This window comes from Salmo salar, chromosome ssa20 (genome assembly GCF_905237065.1).
Source record: "Salmo salar chromosome ssa20, Ssal_v3.1, whole genome shotgun sequence".
NCBI lineage: Eukaryota > Metazoa > Chordata > Actinopteri > Salmoniformes > Salmonidae > Salmo > Salmo salar.
The window spans coordinates 54,586,532-54,603,416 of record NC_059461.1 but is presented as its reverse complement, the minus strand read 5'-3'; the positions used below and the strand labels follow the sequence as shown (position 1 = coordinate 54,603,416).

The 16,885-nt window shown below is 43.3% G+C and overlaps 1 protein-coding gene across 5 annotated transcripts in view; it reads right to left on the bottom strand.

Annotated features, from left to right (window-relative positions):
- LOC106580806 (limbic system-associated membrane protein) overlaps positions 1-16,885 on the bottom strand; it is a 1,288,197-nt gene that overhangs the window by 3,090 nt on the left and 1,268,222 nt on the right. For all 5 annotated transcript variants that reach the window (XM_014162260.2, XM_014162258.2, XM_014162259.2 and 2 more), the window contains 3 exons: positions 9,144-9,275; positions 8,845-8,965; positions 198-346 (listed from right to left, as the gene is read on the bottom strand). In XM_014162260.2, the coding sequence (XP_014017735.1) occupies positions 198-346; positions 8,845-8,965; positions 9,144-9,275 (402 nt within the window). The remainder of the gene's footprint in view (positions 1-197; positions 347-8,844; positions 8,966-9,143; positions 9,276-16,885) is intronic.

Below are 16,885 nucleotides of genomic sequence, written 5' to 3'. Positions count from 1 at the left end.
CTGCTGCTATGACTCTACAGGAATTAATTTGTGTGCAGTGAGTGACATCTGGTGGTCAGACCATGTAATACAGCCTTTTCTAGTCCCACATCTAAATGGAATGGGCCTAGAATTTGTAACATTGTCTAATGTGTCTAATTTCAGAGACATTTAATTAAGAGATTTGGGGGATTGCATATTATTCCAAAGTCATTTACTATAGAGGAAGAGACTAGCATTTTGGATCCCGAGTTTGTTGGTTGCAACACATGTGTAGTTTCCATAGTCCTCCTCTGTTACATTGGAGATCATCAGGACAGTTGTGGTCCCTACAATCTGGATGCTGATTCCCTGGGCGTTGGATAGCCTGGACAAGACGGCACATCACGTTAGGCATTATAACACAATATGCATAAGACTCGGGACATCTGATTAGTCTGCCACTTTTGTCTTTAGAATACATTGTCAGCTCGTTTCAAAAGAAAAGTGAATGTGAAAATCAATATTCATACAGTTCCTCTCATACATTTACATACAAATAATGAATTATGATAACATTGGTTTGCCTTATCATAGAGTCTATTGACACTGAGTACACACAACATGACAGAGACTGACCAGGTGAATCCAGGTGAAAGCTATGATCCCTTATTGATGTCACTTGTTAAATCCACTTCAATCAGTGTAGATGAAGGGGAGAAGACAGGTTTAAGAAGGTGAATGGGCAAGACATAAGATGTAAGTGCCTTTGAACTGGATTTGGTAGTAGGTGCTAGGCGCAACGGTTTGTGTCCAGAACTGCAACGCTGCTTGGTTTTTCACGCTCAAGTTTCCCGTGTGTAAACAAGAATGGTCCACCACCCAAAGGACTTCCAGCCAACTTGACACAACTGTGGGAAGCATTGGATTCAACATGGGCCAGCATCCCTGTGGAACGCTTTTAACACCTTGTAGAGATCATGCCCCGACGAATTGAGGCTGTTCTGAGGGTAAAAGGGCAACTCAATATTAGGAAGGTGTTCCTGATGTTTGGTATACTCAGTGTATAATACATTATAGAGACACACTTAAGGTAACGTATGAAGGGCTTCAAACTAATCCAACCTCTAATGTGCTAGGATAGCCGAGACTGACTTAAGGGGGCAGTGGGTTTGGTTTTGTGCTGACACACGGTAGTATAAAACATTTGCATAAAAAGAAAAGCGAGACAGCATAATCTGGTGGTGGGGAAGCAGAAAGTTGAAAAAGTGCTGACATCCTCCTAGCGGGACACATTGGGTGGAGTATGGAGGGACTATAAAACTTTAGTGGGACACATTGGGTGGAGTATGGAGGGACTATAAAACTTTAGTGGGACACATTGGGTGGAGTATGGAGGGACTATAAAACTTTAGTGGGACACATTGGGTGGAGTATGGAGGGACTACAAAACTTTAGTGGGACACATTGGGTGGAGTATGGAGGGACTATAAAACTTTAGTGGGACACATTGGGTGGAGTATGGAGGGACTATAAAACTTTAGTGGGACACATTGGGTGGAGTATGGAGGGACTATAAAACTTTAGTGGGACACATTGGGTGGAGTATGGAGGGACTATAAAACTTTAGTGGGACACATTGGGTGGAGTATGGAGGGACTATAAAACTTTAGTGGGACACATTGGGTGGAGTATGGAGGGACTACAAAACTTTAGTGGGACACATTGGGTGGAGTATGGAGGGACTATAAAACTTTAGTGGGACACATTGGGTGGAGTATGGAGGGACTATAAAACTTTAGTGGGACACATTGGGTGGAGTATGGAGGGACTATAAAACTTTAGTGGGACACATTGGGTGGAGTATGGAGGGACTACAAAACTTTAGTGGGACACATTGGGTGGAGTATGGAGGGACTACAAAACTTTAGTGGGACACATTGGGTGGAGTATGGAGGGACTACAAAACTTTAGTGGGACACATTGGGTGGAGTATGGAGGGACTATAAAACTTTAGTGGGACACATTGGGTGGAGTATGGAGGGACTATAAAACTTTAGTGGGACACATTGGGTGGAGTATGGAGGGACTACAAAACTTTAGTGGGACACATTGGGTGGAGTATGGAGGGACTATAAAACTTTAGTGGGACACATTGGGTGGAGTATGGAGGGACTATAAAACTTTAGTGGGACACATTGGGTGGAGTATGGAGGGACTATAAAACTTTAGTGGGACACATTGGGTGGAGTATGGAGGGACTATAAAACTTTAGTGGGACACATTGGGTGGAGTATGGAGGGACTATAAAACTTTAGTGGGACACATTGGGTGGAGTATGGAGGGACTATAAAACTTTAGTGGGACACATTGGGTGGAGTATGGAGGGACTACAAAACTTTAGTGGGACACATTGGGTGGAGTATGGAGGGACTATAAAACTTTAGTGGGACACATTGGGTGGAGTATGGAGGGACTACAAAACTTCAGTGGGATCGTTGACACCACCAGTGATGATAAGGCCAATGAAGACACGTGGCTCATGTCATGGAAAATGGCATTAGACCAAAATATCAAACCTGGGCCAGTTGACTCCCTAGACACTAAAGGCACTATGGGATTTCAGAACACATGCATGCTGTTAGATGATTGGGTGTGGTTCTAGCAGCATGGTGTGGTTCCCTAAGACAGAAAGTTAGTTGAGGCGAAAACGAAAGGAGGGAGGGTAGGTGGTTGTTTGGGGTGGATAGGTGGGCATATAATGCAAACGTCTAGCAATCCAAAGGTTGCGTGTTCGAAGCTCATCACGGACAACTTCAGCAACTTTGCAATTACTTACTACTTTTTAGCTACTTTGCAACTACATAGCATGTTAACTAACCCTAACCTAACTCCTAACTTTAAACCCTAAGCCTAACACCTAGCTTAGCTAACGTTAGCCACCTAGCCAACATTAGCGACAACAAATTGGAATTCGTAACATATCATACTAAATGGAGGAAGACAGATTTACATGTACAAGGTTGAGCAATAGGGAATACAACATTTCCTGGTCTGGTCATAAGCAATTGTGTGAAGTCTGAAGCATCCAGTGAATGGATCCAAATAATACCTAGTTCATTGCACCATCATCTTCCACTGGCAGATGGCAGCAGATGGCAGCACAGTCTTTTAAATTACATATTAACTTCAAGAAGTCACAGCCATTCTTTAACAGAAGGACAGATTTGATTTCGGTATTGAAATGGGGCAAAGGGTACAGAGAGGGTGACTGGTTTGAACGGGAATGTGTCAAACAATCAGGCAGACACATCTCGTTCCTCGCCTCTCCAGTTTGCATGTGGGTGCATCTAAAGTAGGCTATTACAGGAAACGGTGAGTGACAGAAGTAGGATGTCTACAGGCTGTTGATATAGGAAATCAACAAGACATGTCGAGCTTTGTAGGTGGCAGGGAAAATGAAAAATGTTCTCAAGTGGTTGTGACAGCAACTCATGTCGATGGGGAGAAACAAAAACGCTGTCAGGCTCTGAGCAGCACAGGAGCCTGAACGAGAACCAACCTACTGTAACTAGCCTGGTTAAACCCGACTGAACTCTACGCTCACCATCGTTTCAGTTCACAATGAGTGAGTGCAGTGTTCAGTCAGTGTTAACCAGGCTATACTGTACTACCCCCCCTCTTCCCCTAAGACTTTCACGCAGCATAGTTCAGGGCAGATGCCAAGACGCGGGATGTAATCAGAAACTAGAGACTAACAGAGGACCGGGAGGTTCCAGATCAAAGGACCAAGCAGCAGCAACAGTAATGAGCCTCAGAATCCCCAGTAGAAGATTAGGAGGAGCGGGTCAGTCTTGGGAAATGCTAATTGCTACACTATCAATAAGTAGTACAGGATTCCTATACATCAGATGCCACTGGGAGATGGTGTGGAGATTTCAGTGGTAAAGTAGTTCAAATGTAACAGCAGTCGTGGGCAGTCATGACAAGGTCAGTGCTGGTAAGGTTAAAGGAAATTACAGGAAACAAGTTGGGGAACAAGCCTCTTGCAATGAGGAAGTAAATATGCTTGATAAGGTACATTAAGTTCATGGTTAAAGACAAGACATAAAATCAGCTGGGCGAGCATGATTTGACATGACGGTATTGTATTACACTAAGCAAGTTGTTGAAGGAGACAAAGTAATAACACTGTACATCATGCAGAGGTAAGGAAGGGAACTTTAAGGGATATCAGAGTTTCAATTCAAAGTGTGGCAGATGTTTTCTGACCTCAAAGGTAGTCTAATGTCAACACGAGTCCACATCCCATGCCATTGGCTGTGTAGATCCAGCTATATTACTCAACCCTAAATGAAAAGATCAGCACAGCAAATCTGGAAATTATATGGTGCTTATCTTTTCCATTCATTTTGGGTTGTGGCATATCGCTGGATGCGCAAAAAACAGATGCCATGAGATGTGGATTTATCTCAAGAAATAACCAAGCCAGGAGTTCAGGGGAACAAAACAACTACAGTAAGATTGTAACCCACAAGGTTCCATGGTTCCTTGAGATGTGTAGGTTGTTGGCATTGTAATAATCGAATGTCAGCCAGACAGCCACTCACAAAGTAGACAACCGTTCGCTGTCCATGGCGCTGAAATTGCAACATGTCTATGCGGCTGCATGCCTATCGAATCGATGGCAGGCTTTCTATGGTGCCAGGGCATGGCTTTGCTTTAGCTAATAGATACATGTTTATTGGTAGCCCTATTTGGTCGCCATTTTCTCAGGTTAAGCCTATCATTTCACGAAGCTATACACGGTGTCGCAATGCTACCATTTTTAGACTGCTGGCTGGTGGTAATAATGTAATTACTTGTTCAGTAATTAAAGTTGGAAATTCCAACAAAGCAGAATGTCAAATACATTTCCGATACAACAGAACACCAACTGATTTTTTTTGAATAACAACACCAACTGATTTTCTTTTTGAATATACAGCTGTCCTGGACAGGCTACCTGAACCTGCCTGAACTAAGCTGTCATCGCGCTCTCTTCCAGCTTGTATAAAAAGTTGTTGTGCGTAAAACCAGTCTATTAATGCCAAATAATGCATTAAGTCCCCCCTCAAAACAATTGTTTCATTATGCAGTCAACTATCTATAGCTGCGAGTTAGGTGCGATCTAGGTGCTATTTATAAACCTTTAATAAAAATGACACATCAAATAGCCTAACAATGGGGGAAAACATTGTCGGTTTGAGGATAATTTCAGCCACTATTTATTGTTGAACTCAGAGGGGTTTGTCTGGCAAATAGACTAAACAAATGGGCTGAAAATTAAATTAGGCCTAAATCAAATGAAATCCAACTTGAGAGACTTGCGTGTTTTCACCATGGCCTGTTGGTCCAGGTTATGGCCCAACTGTGTTCTATACTGAGTATTGCCACCCCAGATAGGGTATAATGCACAATGTCTCAGGAAAGACTAAGTTCTCAAAACATTAAGAACACCTTCCTAATATTGAGTTGCACCCCTTTACTCCCTCAGTACAGCATCAATTTGTTGGGGCATTGACTCTACAAGATGTCGAAAGCGTTCCACAGGGATGCTGGCCCATGTTGACTCAAATCAAATCAAATTGTATTAGTCACACACACATGGTTAGCATGTGTGCGAAATGCTTGTGCTTCTAGTTCCGACTATGCAGTAAAATCTAACAAGTAATCTAACAAATTCACAACAACTACCTTATATGGCAAGATGCAGTAGATGGTGTAGAATACAGTATATACATATGAGATGAGTAATGTAGGATATGTAAACATTATTAAAGTGGCATTATTTAAAGTGACTAATGATACCTTTATTAAGTCTGTTTATTTAAGTGGCCAGAGATTTGAGTCAGTATGTTGGCAGCAGCCTCTCTGTGTTAGTGATGGCTGTTTAACAGTCTGATGGCCTTGAGATAGAAGCTGTTTTTCAGTCTCTCGGTCCCAGCTTTGATGCACCTGTACTGACCTCGCCTTCTGGATGATAGTGGGGTGAACAGGCAGTGGCTTGGGTGGTTGTTGTCCTTGGTGATCTTTTTGACCTTCCTGTGACATCGGGTGCTGTAGGTGTCCTGGAGGGCAGGTACTTTGCCCCCGGTGATGCGTTGTGCAGACCGCACTACCCTCTGGAGAGCCTTGCGGTTGAGGGCGGTGCAATTGCCGTACCAGTCGGTGATACATCCCAACAGGATGCTCTCGATTGTGCATCTGGAAAAGTTTGTGAGTGTTTTAGATGACGAGCCAAATTTCTTCAGCCTCCTGAGGTTGAAGAGGCACTATTGCGCCTTCTTCACCACGCTGTCTGTGTGGGTGGACCATTTCAGTTTGTGTGTGATGTGTACGCCGAGGAACTTAAAACTTTCCACCTTCTCCATTACTGTCCCGTCGATGTGGATGGGGCGGTGCTCCCTCTGCTGTTTCCTGACGTCCACGATCATCTCCTTTGTTTTGTTGACGTTGAGGGATGAGAGGTTATGTACCACTGTAGTGTCATCTGCAATCCCGCTGATTGCGTAGGAAGCGTTCTTGGCCATGCAGCCATGGGTGCAAAGGGAGTACAGGAAAGGGCTGAGAACGCACCCTTGTGGGGCCCCAGTGTTGAGGATCAGCGGGGTGGAGATGTTGTTTCCTACCTTCACCACCTGGGGGCGGCCCGTCAGAAAGTCCAGGACCCTGTTGCACAGGGCGGGGTTGAGACTCCAATGCTTCCCACAGTTGTGTCAAGTTGGCTGGATGTCCTTTGGGTGGTGTACCTTTCTTGATACACATGGGAAACTGTTGAGCATGAAAAGCCCAGCAGCATTGCAGTTCTGGGCACGAACCGATGAGCATGGCACCTACTACCACACCCCTTTCAAAGGCACTTAAATCTTTTGTCTTGAACATTCACCCACATGCACAATCCATGTATCAATTGTCTCAAGGCTTAAAAATCATTCTTTAATCTGTCTCCCCTTCATCTACACTGATTGAAGTAGATTTAACAAGTGATATCAATAAGGTGTCATAGCTTCCACCTGGTCAGTCTAGGTCAATGAAAGCGCAGGTGTCCATTGCACTGCACACAATTTAGTCTTGAGTGATGAATGCCAATATACATATACCAGAGATAAGGTACTGTTGATATTGCAACCACACAACTCAAACGACAGTTCATCAGTATGAACTACATTTTTTTTTGTTCAAAGCCCTCAAGAACTGTTGTCTGCTAAATATGGTAACCTGTTTGCATCTACCAATGTTTTAGCTGTCCAGTATCCAGACAACCTGCCCCCAGAGCTTTCTATATAGTTCCTCTCTTTCCGTAAGGTGTTTAGGTCAGGAATTAAGGCGAATGAGAGGCTGAATTTAAGATGTTGCTGAACTGATGCATTTGAAGCACAACTCCCGACTTCTGCCCAGTTTCCCTGATGTTGCTACGGCAATCAAGCTATTTTTAACCATCCCTGTAACTGTCGCTTCTACGGAGAGATTGTTTTCTAAACTAAAAATCATAAAGAACTACCTAAGGCTCTCGGTCTGATATGCACTTAGAACACCTGAGTAAGCTCCACATTGCACTGGCACTGTCGTAGCCTTCACCACGGCCTTTGTTTGCCGATATACTCCTAATACTTTCAATCAGTTTAATTTGTTCGTTTTCAAGACCTGGGCACTTTTTCAGTCACATTCCTGAAGCCCAAGAAACAAAACACTTAGTCTCCTAGTACATATGAAAATTAAAAAAGTTTATGAATGAATGGCAATTTGGAGGGTTACGGCCAAAATGATTTATTACATTTTTAAAAAATGACATTGATAACAGGTGCAAGGCCCCCCAGAACTCGTGCCCCCCTCCCCCCCCATCTTCGTGGGTGCCCGATAAACCAGTGCAGTAAATGTATGTTTTGCATTTGTAAAAAAAAAAAAGTCAGTTAAGAGCAAATTCTTATTTTCAATGAGGGCCTAGGAACAGTGTAACCCACTGCGTTGTTCAGGGGAAGAAGGACAGATTTTTACCTTGTCAGCTCGGGGATTCAATCTTGCAACCTCTCGGTTACTAGTCCAATGCTCTAACCACTTGGCTACCTGCTGCCCCAATAGTTGAGTGTTAAAGGTTTCCAAAACCGTATCGCAATCAAGGATCAATTTCCAGATAGAGCGTTTCACACTAGACCAAATCAACTCTGACCCGTTGTTATAAGATAATGGTACTGAACAATTGAAATATCTGAACAATCATCAATTCTATACCAATTCTATATCATCAATTCTAGACGACTTTTGCTCCTCAGTTTACAATTTTTTTTTATCACAATCATCGACTTGACATAGAGCTTACAAAGACTGTTTAGTGTGTGTTATTTTATTTTCATGAATATTACCATAAACACTTTCACTTTTCTGCTTTGCATAGCCACTGAATATGTTACAGTGAAGCAATCTCAGAGGTTATTACATGACTAGTGCTAAGAGAAAGGAACATGGTTGTCATTGCTTAGTTGGAATATGATCACATACAAATGGCCACCTACAGCTCTCCTCTATAAAAGTGTCCTCTCTGTCGCAGGTGTGAAAATGGTTCCCTAGACAACTTTTACATTTTCATATGATAGGCAGAGGAGTCTGGTGGGAGGAGCTATAGGAGGACGGGTTCATTGTAATGACTGGAGTGGAATCAATGGAACGGAGTCAAACGTAGTTTCCATATGTTTGATACCATTCCATTCAAGCCATAACAATGTGCCCATCCTCCTATAGCTCATCCCACCAGCCTCCTTTGATGATAGAGCAGGTTCTTCTTCCATTATGACGAAAGGATATGTACTAAATGGGAAATCTGGGACTCAACAACATCACAATGCTTACCTCTTGTCATCTCTGTACCACTCAAACTCTGGTTTGGGCACTGCGACCGTCTCACACCGAAGAACCCCCACACGGCCCACCTGGGTTTCAGAGCTCTTGGCATTCTTGATGGCGGGAGGATCTGAGGATCCAATCACAATAGTTCATCTTGGTTATATTTGTTTCCTCTCTGCATAAAACCAATCATCAATTCATGAAAGACATATCATGGATCTCAATGTAGTAAAAACAACTGGGCGTTATAAAACACATAAGGCCAGGAGAAACAGGAGTCGCCCCCCCAAAAAAAATTGACCTACAGTTGACGACAACATTGACATATTTGACGTCCGGTGTGGCCACGTCATTGCTGGCTTTGCATTCGTAGCGGCCCGCCTGGTTCCTCATGATCCCAGATATATCCAGGTACTCCTCCCCTTCTAGAGAATCGGCTGTGGGGAGACACAGAGACAGAGAGACAGAGACAGAGACAGAGACAGATAGAGAGAGAGAGAGAGAGAGAGAGAGAGAGAGAGAGAGAGAGAGAGAGAGAGAGAGAGAGAGAGAGAGTGAATGGAGGACAACGGGAAAACAGAATAGCTTCCAGGAAAAGCAGAACACTGCTCAATGCAGCTCTGCTACTTCCAATGAGCCTGAGTAATGTCGGACCAAATGTTTGGATCAAATGGAGCATCAAATAGACGAACCTGAAACAGCAGTTCCCTTAATTAGTCACGTGTGTCTCCTGAGTTTCTCTCACTTAGCCTATCTACTGAGAATGTGGACATATTTCTCAGTCAGATCTAGGTATGATCAGGATGAGGAGAATGCCAAGCATGTGGATAAGACGCTGACTCTGCAGTGCTGTCTTGGGTTGATTAGATACCGGTACAATTGCTACATACAGTGCCATGGGATAGCATTGACGAAGCTACCATGGGTTAACATTGACTAAAGCTGTTCACAAATGTACTGTATCAACATTTCTCTTGGCATTGCTAAATGGATATTGATTGATAGGAACAATAGCCTGCAGTGAATGCATGAAAACTCCTGAGACATATTTAACCTTATAACCAACATGTTTTTCCCAACCCCCTCAAATGTGTAGACAGAGACAGTGTCTGGAAAAAAAAAAACACACACAAAAACAGCTAAACCTCCAAATGCCACCGAACCCGACTAAATAAAACAATGGGCACGCCTCAACTGAGCTGACACTCAGGGAGCAAGGTCTTCTACCCTGTGAAATTAAGTAACAACCCTGGAAGTTGGATATGTAAGGCTGTTGCAAAACAATTTCTTTGCTTTGTGAACACTGATGGGTTCTGACTTCTAAACTTAAAAAATATGAAATATTCTTATTCATGTCACTGAGGGAGAGAGGGGAATGCAGAACATTTACATTCTGCCAGAACATGTTATTGTTAGACATCAGGTATCCTATGGAGAGGAGAAGGGCCACAGTCCTGGACAGCCGTCAGTTGGGGAGGAGTGAGGAATTTGGGCCGAGGTCAGGTCAGATGACATGAGAAAGAACAGGCATCACTAAAGTCCTGTCTAGCAACAGAGATGTATTGGCTGTCCAGATGTGAAAGGAGGAGACTCAGCATAGGACGAAGGTTTACCAGTGCTGGTGTAAAAATGTCTTTGTCTTATGCAGCTGTGTGACCCACTGGGTGAATAAACCTGGTTTGAGCTTTACTAATCGTCCGTGAGTTTTTACTCTGTTTATTTAGAACCTTAAAAAACAAAACAAAAATACAACATTTGACATATCACATTTTTCCTATTAGAGACTCTCAAGTTATTCTCATAGATTTGTTTGTGGCTAAATCCGAAATGTGGTCTCAGTAAACATACCTAACAACCTCAACTTCAAGTCTCAAACTGCAACGCAGCAGCATTCACAGCTGCATGCCCAATGTATCAAGCTCTTTCTGTGCTACGCCTATAGAACTAGAATACTAATCATTGACTAGTCATTTAGCAGGATCTCTATGGCTACGCCTCTGTTTCTCTGGTTGGTATTATTGTCTGGTGTAGTTCCAATGCTTATGAAAAGAGCAAATCAGATCAAAGGGTCCTCCTAGCATGACCACTGCAGCCATATCAAACACGCTCATCGTGGACAAAGGATGCCATGATTGGAAAAGTAGGATTGAAATCAGTTGCCATGGAAATGTATTGTGGCTGCTTGATCGTTTTATCATTAAGGCAGTTGGACTTCACCTGAATGGATATTTCTTGAGGGGCTAGAGAGAGAAGAAGAAGATGGCTTGGCTACAATCTACAGTACTGTAGCTTACTTACAGAATCTATCTAGGTAACACCTTATTTGGATAGTCCATCTGTAGTTGCTCTACAGACTATCAGTAAAATGTATACTATCTACTAACCCTTACCCAAGCTTTAACCTTAACCTAACCCTAACCTTAACCCTTACCCTTATTCTAAACCTAACCCTGACTGTAACCTTAGCAAGCAGGGTTCCATTTACAGATCTACAGACTATCCAAATAAAGTGTGACCAAAATGATTAGAATAATGAAACTTATTTACTACAAGCGAACTGGAAATATTAAGTCAATAACTCAGCAGGGTCCAGAAACAACAGTGTCGTGAATATGACCAGATTTTTTTGTTTAATTCATTACTCTATTAAACAAAAAATGTCACCCAGGAGGCTTGAGCAGCCTCTTGATAAACATTCATCTCTTTACATACACTTCAAGTATTAACTCTCAGAAACAAAGTAACGATGGAAAATAGGCTTACCTTCACCAGGAAATAACCTGTTTCTATAGCTATTCTATCTCTGTGTGGATTCAGCAGGCATACGTCACTGCATTCCATGGGCCCCATGGGGAATGGAAAAGTGATTGATTTGGAGCACATGCAAAAATCCCATGATGGCACAGCCATACAACTCTATGCTAATCCAGTGAGTGAGTGAGAAGCCCAATGAGGTGGGAGAGCATGGAGTGCACATTTCTTACTTCACATAATCATCTTAGAATGTCGGAGCAATAAATCAGCTTGAGTGGGAAAGAAAGAGAGGAATTCCAAATCACAGACATCGATAGTTTGTGTGGGTGTGTATGTTTTTGTTCGTGGCTGTGTGTGAACTGTAGAAAATGGAAGACTGAGGTGTGTGTGTGTGTGCGAGAGAGTGTGTCTATGCCTATATCCTGTTCTGACTGGGTATACAAGTTTAAGACATGAATAGGTGTTCTCTACCATTCTCCCCCTAAAGTCCTGGGCTCACTATGTTAAAAACAAACAGCCAATGATGTTCCCTTGACGCAGACAGACCCCTAGGAGAACTGTCCAAGACCATTCTGTTGAACGGCTAGCTCTGCCTAGCATTGCTAAACATCCCCCCTTCACTTCAGCTTATTGTGAATACAGGCAAAAGTTTAAGGTCCAAGACATTCAGCACCACACTTCTCTAACTTGCTTTGAGCCCGGATGTACTTTAGATAGGCCCTGTATCTATCTTGCTAAGCTGCAAACGCATGACAAGCTATGACAATTAAATAAACTATTTCCACTTCATGACTCTCACCCATTTATGATGAACGGTGTTTATTATGAAAACGGAACTTAAAAACTTCTCTATGAAAATGGCACTTAAAATTCAACTTTGATGAAAAGCTCAATTTTGCTTGTGCCATGCTTTAATTTATCATGTTGCCTGTGCGCCAGCAACAATGAAAGACACGGCATATAATTATTTTCCAACAAATTCTAGTTCTGAATAAAAGGCATACGACCCTAGGGCTATCTAGCAACAGGATTGGGGAGCAACATAAAAGTGCAGTGGTCCGTGAGCCTCACACTCATAAATGTGTGGTGAAAGGTTATTTGCATTGAGCCGTATTACTTTGGGATTGTCTCAACAATTGAATGGCCTTAAATTCTTGGGAAAACAACTACATTATGGTGAAGGCACAACAGAGAAGGAGAGGACTTCCAACCACCGGGGGCTACTGAGTGGAGGACGGCTCATAATAATGACTGGAATGGCGTAAATGGAATGGATTCAAACACATCCATGTGTTTGAGACCATTCCATTTATTCCGTTCAAGCCATTACTATGAGCCATCCTCCCCAATTAAGGTGCCACCGACCTGTGTCCCCAACCCACTGCCACCTCCCAAGCACTCCCCCAGACACACACACACACAGAGTCCCCTGCCAGGAGGGAGCTGAGAGCCTGCAGCAGCATATAACTCATCTCAGAATGAATCAGATGGGACTGGGTAGGTCAACTCTAATCCTGGTCACATTAGCATGGAGTCACAGAAATTCCACTCACGTTTGAGCCTCGTACTGCAGCACGGAATGCCCGCCTAGCCAAAAGAGCCCTTATATTTCTGATGACATGTTTCCTTGAACAGGGTAGTTCAACTGTGTGTTTGTGTGCGTGTGTGTGTGTTTGTGTGTGTGTGTGTGCGCGCGCGCGAGCCAGTGTTTTGGACAGACCTTTCATAAGGGAATTAGAAGGCAGATTTGAGACACTATAGTGATCAAAGCACAAACCATCAGTGAGGAGAGACTCAGCATCAGGTAGCAGCGCAACTGCAGTTGGCAACTAAATGCTCATTTGCATGACCATGCATTATTCATGAGCATCATTTACCACTATGCGAAATGTTAGATTTATTTTGTGAATACTAATTTATGTTAAGCAGTTGATTTGAGGAGAACTTGGGGAGAAGGGTCCAAAATGGCTCTGCAACATTTATTTTCTTTTGTCTCCGCTACTTTTTATGTGTTGTCAAATGGAAAAACGCTCGGCTTTATCTTTCCCAAACCCATGGAGTCAATCTTTTCGTCAGGCCATTGTCTGATTTAGATGATGAGGGGTCAATACATAATTAGCCCAGCCTGTTCTTTAAGACTCTTAGTGGGAAGATAATGAACAAATGACTGAGCTGAAGCACCACCCATCTTAATCATTATTTTGGTCACATCAGCAGTTATAGGGCCAACCTAAATGAAAACAACCCCATGCTTACATATACCGAGGTCTTTAGGGAAACATTTTCACCTCAGTGAAAGACCACTCTTAGATAAAAACCTAAAAGCTCAAAACCATTTTACAGATATCATTCCCATTAGTGCAGGCTTGCCGTATCATGCTGATCAGCACATCAGATAAACAAATCTATTTTATCGAATCATAGACTACACATTATTCCAGCATGGCTTCTAATTTCCTGAGTCTTTATGGATTGGTCAAATAGAGTTGCCTTGGGACACGCTCTTTGTGTTGACCAAGGACACTCAGGTCACATCACCCTTAGCACATCCCATGATGCACCACGTTGTGGTCACAAAGGCCTGGAGGGGGAGCTGAGAGTGATGATGGGAGAGAGTCACAGAACAACAAGTGTGCCTCTTTTTACTCAGTGTGGCTGGGTGGTGCTAATGGTGTGTGTGTGTGTGTGTGACAGGATAAACCTTCAGTGACAGTGGACAGGTCTGGGATCAGCTGCAGTGCCAGATGTGGAGCTCTCTCTCTGTCTCTGATCCCTGGGGGGAGCACTTAATCCCCTCCCACGAGCAGCCCTCTACATGTGTCACACACGCTGCCAGGGCTGAACCTGAGCCACCCTGACAAGGGCCTGTCACATCTCACAGTTCACAGCCTTCTCAGGGACAGCCTGGAGAATGTCAGCAAGGCACTGCCTGTTTCCTGCACTGAGCACGGAGGAGCAGTGAGCCTTCCATGAACATGCAAGTCAGGGACCTTGGGATTGTGTGACTAGTTCTGGGAAGTTCTCGACTTCAATCTCAGGGCTGACAGAGGTGGGGACTCTGGAGTGTGTAGCATGCTGAGCTGTGGTGGACAGGGATGAGTGGTGTATTGTTGAGACCTAGTCCAAGTCACTCATAGTATAGAGAATGGCAGGGACAGACTTTGACCAGAAATAGATCCGGGCATCTCTAACACACCGGCCCATTGTTTCCCTCAAGGCCCCCCACACCGGCCCATTGTTTCCCTCAAGGCCCCCCACACCGGCCCATTGTTTCCCTCAAGGCCCCCCACACCGGCCCATTGTTTCCCTCAAGGCCCCCCACACCGGCCCATTGTTTCCCTCAAGGCCCCCCACACCGGCCCATTGTTTCCCTCAAGGCCCCCCACACCGGCCCATTGTTTCCCTCAAGGCCCCCCACACCGGCCCGAGTCTCCCATAACTATCCAAATAATTATAATTTTGTTAAAAAACAGCAACTATTAATACAGGCCCACTGTGTCAAAGATGGACCAGCCCATCTGGTATTTGCCAGAATTTCCCTATGGCCAGTCCACACTGGAGCATGGCTGGTTTCAGAGTAGTATGGGGAGAACATTCTTATTTAACGGCTAGGATGTTGTTTTAGAAATCATTTGAATCTAATCTGATTTTAACATCCCTGTCTGAGCATAATGGTTCATTGGTTTGACTAGATGTCTACTAATGTGCAGTACATTTGACATTTTAGTCATTTAGCAGGCGCTCTTATCAAGAGTGACATAGAATTAGCGCATTCATCTTAAGATAGCTAGGTGAGACAACAACACATCCCAATCGTATCAAGTATATTTCTCCTCAACAAAGTACACCACAAGATGTAAACCAATTTGCAAGAACAATTAATGTGCAAGAATAAGTCTTGATGTTGGGAGGCCATCATCCCTGCTTGTCCAGGTGTGTGAGTTCTCATCAGTAGAGCGGAGGATGATCCTGGCTATACCCCTGCAGCATTAAATGAGTGCCAAAAGGCATTATATCAGGGGCGGGAACATCAAATGCATAATTTAACATTAATTAACTGCGCTCAGTTCTTGAATTATCCAATGATGTGAGTGATCACACGTTTAATGAGATCTCTTATTCGCATACTTAAACATACCCCTCAAAAACATTGCTTTTCCCCTCAAAAAGCCATGTACCACCGATGTCTGTGAGTGGCTTCCCCTAGCCCAAAGCGTGTAATATGAGGAGCACCAAAAGGGCATGTATATTTCATACTTGTCTGACTTCCATTTTGGTGGTCCGGGAAGCGTGCACTGAAAGATTCCTTGCTTTACCAAGAGTTCCACTTTCTTCGCAGCATTTTCAGTGTGGTGCCCTCCACCCCCGCCTGTGACCTTTACAGATACACTTCAGAAATAAACATTGGGTGGGGTGGAGACACACTGAGGCAGAGCACATGCCCAGAGAGAACGGACACTGTGCGCCTTGCTCTATTGATCACATCCCCACACACAGTGAGCCCAGCAATGTTCTGCTTCCCAGTCAATATCAGGGACAACAACATCCCACGTCCTCAATGAATACAATTATTGGCATAAAATACAATAGCTGACACTTTCTTACTTCCAATCCCAATGTGTGTACAATGTGTACATCTCTAAAATATCTGAATAAATAGCACATACTATTGCTAAGCCTGCATTGTCCCCATATCTGCATCTTTTCAGGAAGGAAAATAGGTGAAGGGCTAGAATTTGGGAGGGAGACAACAGACTAATGTCATGATTTCTGTCTGGAACTCTGGGAAGCGAATAGTGGAGATCCCAGACCATGCAGGGAGAGCTGAAATAGAAAATGACAGTTCTTTCATCCAATACATCATTTTAAGTCGTGTTATGTTTCAATTGTGCTCTCTGTTATACTCTGCTAGAATAATGAAGAGGCACTCCTCTGTCAATCTGACAAGTCTGAAAGAATAATATCAATCTTGACTCTGATGGAAAAGTGGGGACTGCGTGTTTTTCTACTTTTCCATTGCGTCTGCTTTTTATTAGAAGCAAACATTCCAATGTTAAAATAATGATCTGTTTGTAACCACTATCAAAATCATAGACAGAGCCATCGACGACATCAAAATGATAGTTTTAACCATGTTTTGAAGCTATGCAGTGTTTGCTTACAAAATACATTGTTGACAAACAATGGAGAAAAACAAGCTTATATTTTGAGTTCTAAAAGGGCCCAACAGTTAAACTAAGCTCATTAGGCATTTATAAGTTATCTTCTTAAATAATCAATGGCTATACATCAC